Genomic DNA, 8,966 nt, shown 5'->3' with positions numbered 1-8,966 from the left:
AAAATATTCAATTAAGATGTAAGAATAAAAACAAACTGGAAGTCGCACGATGTGAAGTGCGTCGCTTGTCAGTCGCAATCGGGTAGCATGTCGTTGTATTTTGAAATATGACGTTATAGACGCCGAATTTATTAAGAAGAAAAAACAGAGAAGAATACTGAATCTTGGTTATTCCATAACATGTTATTTCGCAGATCCGCGACATGTCATCTGAGAACATGTGTGTTGATGATGTCATATTTGAATGCATTGAAGGGTCCAAGTTCAAGATGAAAATCTGTGGTGAAAGAGTGGGCTCCTGTAGAGACACTGCCTTTGAGATGATTTATCTCACACGGCTTATTGCGATTCTGTAAACCAGTTATAAGGCTTTTATTGAAAATCTCAATTTAAATGCGTGTAATTGACCTCCGCGACCAACAGGGGGAGCAAACACTCCACTCCAGAAAGAGCTGCTGTTAAGCATTTCAGGGCTGTGTACTGTGCTCATTGTTCAGAAAAAGCATACAAATGAGATTTCTCAGCAGAAATATCCGTAGCTCAAATAGCACCGAACCTGAGATGAATCCTCTTCCCCGCAGCTTTGCTCCCCCAATTAATCCACCTGAGCATAACTCCAGCATTTTTTAGAGTACAATGATGCCTCACAGAAATGGTTTTAGTTTGAGGGCCTGCACTGGTGGTTATCTTTCATAAATATTTCCAGCTTCAGTCTTGCTGGCTGCTCTTCTGGCTTATGTTACAAGAGCAACTTCACAGCAAACTTCATCACCTTCAAAATGTCAGTGCTGTCGCTGTCTATGGCCTCTTCTAGGCTGGTGAGACCCTTATAGTGAGATGGTGTTGTAGTGCATGCAGAAGATGACATTTGGCCTCCTCTGCTGCTGCATGCTGTGGAAGACTGGGCCACTATGGCTGCGGGTGTTCTACACCCCCAACACAGATCCGTGCCAAGTTAGCCTTGTCGCAGTTCCTCTACTGCACAGTGAGAAGAAAAAAACAGGCAGAAGGAGAGAAAAACAGGAACTAGCAAGGAAAGCAAGAAGAATCTGAATAACATATTGTGTCATGGTTATCAAGTGTGAATCCAGACTCACAGGCTGGAAAATTACCTTCAGGTCATCAGAGAACATTGCAGATGAAATTCTGGTTTGCTGATCAACAGAAGAGAAAAACTGGAATTTCTGAGTTCTGAAAATTTGCTATGGCAGACTACAACACTACAGGAGAGTGTGGTTACAATCCTGAGAAAGGCAATTTAGAATGGGGTTATGATCAAGGTAAGTCAAAGATTAACAGCGGCTATTGGTAATCACGACGCTTGAGAACTATTTTTTAAACGGAATAAGAGTCTCACCTTCTGGGCTGAATCTAAGACTAGACATTATAGAGAAATGAAAACCTCATTTCGGCCTCAGCAAACTAATTTTTGGTCACGCATCAAGAAGTTAATTAAATTTCATGGGCTTATTTGGCATTAAGTGTTTCATATTTTGGTAACCAGTTTCTAGATGACAGAAGATCCATAGGAATTTGATTAGATAATTAAATAAATTCGATCTTCCCAGAAAAAAAAACATGGGTTATATGATTTCTACCTTCCAGTAGAGTTTCACTGAGCTCATAAAATTGACCTTTCCAGGATGGAGCATTATTAAGTAAGGAAGAAGTTATGTCTATTGGATTTACAGTCTGACAGTTCAGTTATCTCACCATTAATTACATAAAACAGTGCTGTGGGAATATGTATTAACTTTCACTCTAACAGATTTTTAGCAAACCGTATTGAGGCTTGGTTTTCAGTAGAGTGATTTTACCTTGACAGACCTCTCAATTAGCATCTGGTTTTAGTTTATTTGGTTGCTTAGTATATGAGTTTTTCCATAGTAAATTCAACGGCTAACAGTGAAACCCTCAAAGAGGGCTGGATATTTTAATTAAACCATTCTGGACTCTCTTGGGACTATGGGGGATGCAATATTTCTTCACTCCTCCAGGGTTTGGGGTTTGAATGATGACCCTGCTGTTTGTGTGTGTGTGTGCAGTTTGCATGTTCCTTCTTTGCTGTGCTGGTATCCTCCAACCAGATCCAAGACAAACCGTTTAAGTGAATTGAAGTAGTGGGGGTACTTGTGATGGATCGGCATACCATCCAAGGATTTTCCTACCTCAAAGCCCGTGCTTCCTGCGATGGACTTGGTGGACGAACATTTGAAAGTAGAAAGGATGGGTGTTCAGAACTCATATTTTACTTGGTGAACGTCATTGATCTTGCATGTAAAGTGCAGAATGCGATAGAGATGTCAACTTTCTACGCGCCCTGGTTCCAGATGGAGGCTTTCCTTTTTGATGAATGGTCCAGTATTGTGCTATACTCATTGCAGGACCTGCATGACTGCATTCCAACAGTTATGTTGCAATGGGTGTGTATGTATCTTCGTGGCAGAGACTGGGATAACATTATGGTGAATGGGTGGGGCGGGGCAGTATGTTATAATATAGGTCAGCAGGTTCTTTCTGAGTATTAGAGGACAGATGGTCTGTTCCTCACCCCCCACCCCCGCATCATTTATCATTCCACATCTACCTACTGTCAGTTTTAAAACAGAAGATGACAGTATGAGCAGTCCTGATTCCCCAATCTCACAGTAAACATTCACAGTAAACATGGTAAGAACATAAGAGTGACGAACAGTTTGTAACAGGGGAGTTCATAAGTTTTACTTCATCCTACTCATTTGCAGAAGTTTTCCTTTCGGTTTTATTGGTTGGAGTTTGACATACAGTACAGTACAGGGCAAAAGTCTTAGGCACTCAAAGAAAATGATGTTTAAATGATCTTCATGCTGGTGACATAATGACATAAAACTATGACATAATGTCTGTCAAAGTGTGCCTGCTTTGCCATTTCAAACCTTCCCCTGAAGTCACCACAGTAAGTGCAGCAATACATCCATGTATTTTTTGACACAACCACTATCCCACCTTGTTTCACTATTCAATACCTCATTGAGTTATTTAACTAAGTATATTAATTAATTAAGAGAGCTGATGAGGTGCCCCTGAGGAAAGCTTTGGGAACTGAAGCGGTGCTCATCTAGCCATCGGAAAAGAGCAGAACAAATTCTTTTTAGTTATTCTTGTGTTTCTTAATGTATTTGTTTTAATGTTAAATTGTGCTTTTTTTTGAGCAAATACGCACTTACTGCCAACATAAATAGCCTTAAATATTTTCTTTGACTGCCTAAGACTTATGCACAATAGCATATGTGTTTGGTTTGGAACTGTCCGAAATGAACTAAAACTTGCCTGCACTGGCCTTGGCTTTATACTAATGATTTTCTCTACAACTGCTGACCACATGTTGAACTACGTGTCATTGTTGCCAGAATGCAGACTGACCACAGACCCCCTACCATTTTTGGTCTGGTTTCAGGTGTGGAGTGGGGTCTACTGTTTCCCCAGGCCAATGGCGAGTACCAGTCCCCCATCAACCTCAACTCGCGTGAGGCCCTCTACGACCCAGTGCTGCTCGAGGTCAAACTGGAGCCCAGCTACGCAGTGTGTCGGGACAGTGAGGTCATCAATGATGGACGCACCGTGCATGTCCTGCCGAAATCAAAGTCAGGTACTAGCGAAATGGCTCAGCAGTATGACAGCTGTGCTATAAATAAAGTGATATGTAAAACCTGAAATGTAAGGATACACTCTGACTCCCACTACTCCAGTGGTGACGGGGGGACCCCTGCCCAGGCAGCAGGAGTTTCAGCTGCATGAGGTGTGCTTTCACTGGGGCAGGGAGAACCAGCGTGGCTCCGAGCACACTGTTAACTTCAAGGCCTTTCCTATGGAGGTGAGTTACGCCCCCTAATGGACATGGTTGGTATTTCCATGACCCACTTGTTAAAAATTAAAAATATTATTTTTCCCAGAACCAATGTCCAGTGTCTTTCCTAATCTCTGCTGTATTTCAGCTCCATCTGATTCACTGGAACTCGACTGTATACAGCAACATTGATGAGGCCTTGGGCAGGAGGCAGGGAATCGTCATCATTGCTCTATTTGTGAAGGTACTCTTTCCCCTTGACAATCAGAATCCTGTGACCCACCATCAGAGTTGGGTAATTCAGGTCCAGAGAGTAAAATTCCAGACCGGGATTTTGTTTCATCCAACCAGTTGAGTACTTTGTGACTGTGACTCATTATGCTCAGCTGGTTGGTCGAAACAAAATTTTGGTTTGCAATTACGCTCTGGACCTGGAGTTGAATTACCCAACTCTGCCCACCACGCAGACTGACCAAACAGGCTTCTCTGACAGTTATATAATTAATACAATCTCACAAACCTATGTGACCAATCTATCTGCCGTGATGGCAATAAACAAAGCAGTACTTCTAGTTTGCTTTGACATATTTTGACATCTTTCCAGATTGGTCAAGAGCATTTGGGTCTGAGAGCACTCACGGACATCCTGCCGGACCTGCAGTACAAGGTGGGTGACAATGGCTGACGCACTTGCTTGATCCTCCAGGAGAGGGCGACACAGAGGTGCGGTTCAGAAACTCATTATTCTGGGACCAATTCACAAAAGAATCACGTTCCTTTTTGTGAAAACCTGATGGAACAAAGAGCACTTTTAGGAATTCACGAAAAGCTCGATTGTCTCACACTGTTGTGCCTTTAAGGCTCATAAATATTCATCTCGCTGGATGGCTTCTTCACACTTAAATGGTTATTTTATATCCAGATGAGGCTCGTTAAATGGAGTGTCTGATTCAGAAAACTGAAATCAGACGAGCTGTAGGCATCCTGAGAGCTGACCCAGTTTCCACCACTGAAGCTTTCTGATCTGCTTGTGGTTCCAGTTTCAGGCCACCTGTCACTGTGGATTTCTGGAGGATGCCAATACATTGAATAATTTATCATCTCCTGAAGTTTCTTGTCACTGACGAAGACCTTGTCTACAGTTTAAATCATACGCTTCCTTGTTTAATCTGAACAGGGCAAGACGAAGACAATTCACTTCTTCAACCCTAACACGCTGCTCCCTGGTAAGTTAGCATTGGTGAACCAGGCTTAGCATCGGATCAGTTTTGGTGACCTTCTTTTTCTTAAATAGCCTGTAAAATTCTTTCCCCACATGAACTGTCTGTCTCTCTGTGTTTGGGTTTCTGGATCAATGGCCTCTTTACTGTATGTCCCTTTAACTTAGGACCTATTTCTGTCTCTCTAATCCATGATCTGTCACTGTCCCTTGAACCTTCTCTTGTCTGCTTGTCCCTTCTCAGATCCTCTCCTTCGAGATTACTGGGTCTATGAGGGCTCTCTTACCATGCCTCCTTGCAGTGAGAATGTCACCTGGATACTATATCGCTACCCACTCACTGTCTCCCAGCAACAGGTAGAGGTTCACTCAAACCCATATGAAGGTAGAGTTTCACTCCAACCCATATGAAGGTAGAGGTTCACTCCAACCCATATGAAGGTAGAGGTTCACTCAAAGCTATATGAAGGTAGAGGTTCACTCAAACCTGTATGAAGACCGAGGTACATAGAAATCCAAATGGAGATGGAGGTTCACGTATACCCATATGAACGTTGAGGTTCACTCAAACCCATATGAAGGAAAAAGTTCACTCAAAGCCATATGCAGATAGAGCTCCTGTCAGTTCTCCTGCTTTCAGATCGGAGCCTCCAGACAGGTTTATCGGCATTAACTCTGAGACTTTGGTGACCTCTCCCTCATAGATGGATGAATTCCGGCGTCTGCGGACCCACAGGAAGGGGGAGGAGCCTGTCGAGGGCAGCGACAGTCTCCTAGGAGACAACTTTCGCCCAACGCAGCCACTTAGTGACCGGGTTGTCAGGGCTGCTTTCCGCTAGAGCCTTTGGCAGTGAGACCTCCACAGAAAATCAGGGGCGAGACAGCAATTCATCTGTAAGAACTTGGCCCCAGCTGCTTCCAGTGTCGGGTTTTGCTGTTAGGATGGAAATACACGTGAAGTGATCCACCGCAAAAGAAGACACTGGATTTTCCTTCGTGTGTGGAGAGTAGTACTGATGTGTCATTCCCAGAGTATTCTATTACATCATAAAATGGCCAGTTGTTCCAACTGGTTTCCATGGAGCTGAGCCAAAACTGAAAATAGTGCTCTTATGAAGGCTACCCAGTTCAACATGTTATAAAGCAGAATTAAGAAAATTGGACATAAAATAGTCATCTGATCGACAAATAATATAAACACTGACAAACTACTCCCACTACTGATGTAGAAGGTACCAGAAAACAGAGGAGCGTTTACCCAGTGGGTGTCTCCCTAATTTGCCAAGGAAAGTGGACCCGTAAACTTGCTCGGTGCCCATTTCATTAGGAAGCTGGCAACGTGGCAGAACGTTGCTTGGCCTTCCATCCACATGGCTCCTGCTCTCCACAGTGTCTCCAAGCAACAGGAGAAAGCATTGTTTAGTGTGCTTCTTTTTAAAATGAGCAGCCAAAATGCCTTATATTCAGGCCGGGTGCTTGTGGAGAGATGGTAGGACGGTATTTCCTGTCCAACGGGCACGTGAGTGGGCACCCTGCCAGCACTGAGGGGTCCTTGGGTGACTTAACCCAAGAAAAAGTGAAGAGAGAGAGAAAGGGAAGAGATATACAGTTGGCCATGCTGGACTTTGTTCTGCCACGTTCGGGTCAGTTTCTGACTTTTTGACTGACCATCCAAAGAACTTCAACTAAGCAAGTTCAAGTTAGACCTTGTGCCCTCGGTAACTGCATCTCCATAGTCCACAGTAGCTCCATTCCTGCCCAAAATGATGATGTTTTCTTTAGCCTCCTCTCTCCTGCTCCATCTGCACCACCGCCGGCCACACCCGAGCATTCCACAGAGCCTCCCCACCCATGGGCTTGGTTATTTACAGTCCTGCTTTCCTTCAGAAACCTGAATACTGGTGCTAAGAGGTAGGCCAGCATTTCCTAGGGCTAAACACATTAGCGTAATGTAAATTGTGTGATTAATCCAATCAACAGCTTTCTTAAGGTTAATTATTTACGGGCTCAGCTGGAGTGCAAGCCAACTTACAGAATATGTTTCCAGGGCCATATCTGTGCTGTAGCTAACTCTTAGGCAGCGTGTATGAATGAACTGTGAGGACGTAGCAGGAGGGATTTGTAACTACCATGGACACAAATATGTTTTTGCCTTCAGTTTCACTTTCTTGATGATTTTGTCCCCGGTGTGGTTCACAATTCACATCTTCGTCTACCCCGCGTCTGCAATCTCATAGCTTGTGGGAGTTTCACTTGCACAAAAATGTGCCGAGGCCTAAACAAAAAGTGATTGGTTCACAAAGATAACCAATCAGATTGAAAAGGAGGTGGGTCCAAGCAACCAATTAGATGTTCTTGTCCCGCCTCCCCTGCTTGTTTGGACCCACTTCATCTGCAATCTGATTGGTTGTCGCTGAGAACCAATCATTTTTTGTTCTGCCCTCTGAACATTTTTGTGCAGGTAAAACTCCCTTGAGCATACTCATAAAAGAGGTTTGGAACCTTGACCGTTAATTTACTTCCGCTTACTGACCAGCAGGGAGCAGCACATTATTGTGAAAAAAAAAGGAAAATAATGGTGAACCATACAGTTCTCCACCTGTGAAATCTGTGACTGAATTTCAGCTCTGACAAGTGGCTTGTAACAGTGAGCTCAGCACTGGCTTCTGGTGGAACATTTGGTGTTTGATAAAATCATCGCTTAGTAAGAACACATTGAAAGTTAGAACATCCACCCTGTAACTGGTGACATCTAAATAACACTGAATAAAAATTAACATTGCTATGTGTTTGCACCTTAATTGGTGTTTGATATGTTTCATGAGGATTCATCCTTTGTTCCCTGCCCTCTTTTTTTAGTAATTTGCCCACAAACCCTGACAGTAATGAGCACCTAGTTATTCCTCTGAACCTGCTAGGTCAGTTTTTTTTCAGACTGGGGGAGTAGGGGATGGACAATCCTCTTAACTGCTCGGCCTTTTAATTTATCTGTAATATTTTGGTCTCTCCAGTGATCAGTAACTGTCATACAGATCAGTAAGCTATGAACCTTTTCTTTAAAATGTGTCTATAAAGAGGTGTTTGTGTTCTAGTTGCACCTCACTGCCACCTTCTCAGCCTTGTGACAAGCAAAACAGGGTGTCAAAGTATGCATCAGGAATGGATTTTTTCTCGAGTGGAACAATAGGATAAAAGGCTTCTGTTTAGAAAGGCTGGGAAGGCAAGATATAGGGTGAAAAATTACAGGCTGACTTGTGGTAAAAACGTCTGTCAAATAGCTGTTTCGGGGCGGCATGGTGGTGCAGTGGTCAGCACTGTTGCCTCACACCTCTGGGACCCGGTTTCGAGTCTCCGCCTGGGTCACATGTGTGTGGAGTTTGCATGTTCTCCCCATGTCGTCGTGGGGTTTCCTCCGGGTACTCCGGTTTCCCCCCACAGTCCAAAAACATGCTGAGCCTCATGCTGAGGCTAATTGGAGTTGCTAAATTGCCCATAGGTGTGCATGTGTGAGTGACTGGTGTGTGAGTGTGCCCTGCAATGGGCTGACCCCCCATCCTGGGTTGTTCCCTGCCTCGTGCCCATTGCTTCCGGGATAGGCTCCGGACCCCCCGTGATCCAGTAGGATAAGCAGTTTGGAAAATGGATGGATGGAAATAGCTGTTTCATGCAGAACACGTGTGCGCCTCTGCTTTTCGTATCAAAGTCAAATCAAGGATGGAAAGTGACCCGTCTAACGCTGAAGCCAAGCGATGTAAGTCTCCCTGATGGACAGAAGGTGGCACTGTGAGCACACGTGAACTGGAGGCGAACCGTATTAGTCTCCGTGAAGCAGCCATTGTTTAATCACGCCCGGCCTTTGATGAACGGCAAAAAAAGGCGTCAACGCCGGCAGATCATCTCATCTGACAGGTCTATTATTGC

General features: G+C 44.1%; 1 protein-coding gene across 2 annotated transcripts; it reads left to right on the top strand.

The window, feature by feature from the left end:
* Positions 1-435: 435 nt before the first annotated feature.
* Positions 436-8,335, top strand: LOC125740312 (carbonic anhydrase-related protein-like). 2 transcript variants are annotated; one of them, XM_049011262.1, is made up of 8 exons: positions 436-1,280; positions 3,437-3,628; positions 3,702-3,853; positions 3,975-4,070; positions 4,431-4,493; positions 5,004-5,052; positions 5,290-5,402; positions 5,750-8,335. In XM_049011262.1, the coding sequence occupies exons 1-8, from the start codon at positions 1,205-1,207 to the stop codon at positions 5,882-5,884; spliced, it is 876 nt and encodes a 291-aa protein (XP_048867219.1). In that variant the 5' UTR covers positions 436-1,204; the 3' UTR covers positions 5,885-8,335. The 2 variants fall into 2 exon arrangements, with proteins under 2 accessions (XP_048867219.1, XP_048867220.1); XM_049011263.1 differs by having other exon boundaries at positions 439-1,280; positions 3,729-3,853.
* Positions 8,336-8,966: the final 631 nt, after the last annotated feature.

This window comes from Brienomyrus brachyistius, chromosome 4 (genome assembly GCF_023856365.1).
Source record: "Brienomyrus brachyistius isolate T26 chromosome 4, BBRACH_0.4, whole genome shotgun sequence".
Classification (NCBI taxonomy): Eukaryota; Metazoa; Chordata; class Actinopteri; order Osteoglossiformes; family Mormyridae; genus Brienomyrus; species Brienomyrus brachyistius.
The sequence above is the reverse complement of the archived record's forward strand: the minus strand, read 5'-3'. Positions and strand labels throughout refer to the sequence as shown.

Bases quoted from the DNA above. Each gene is read 5' to 3' on its own strand.
- LOC125740312 (XM_049011262.1), top strand. From the start codon at position 1,205: ATGGCAGACTACAACACTACAGGAGAGTGTGGTTACAATCCTGAGAAA. The intron at 3,629-3,701 runs GTACTAGCGAAA...CTGAAATGTAAG, and splicing joins CCTGCCGAAATCAAAGTCAG to GATACACTCTGACTCCCACT. The intron at 4,494-5,003 runs GTGGGTGACAAT...TAATCTGAACAG, and splicing joins TGCCGGACCTGCAGTACAAG to GGCAAGACGAAGACAATTCA.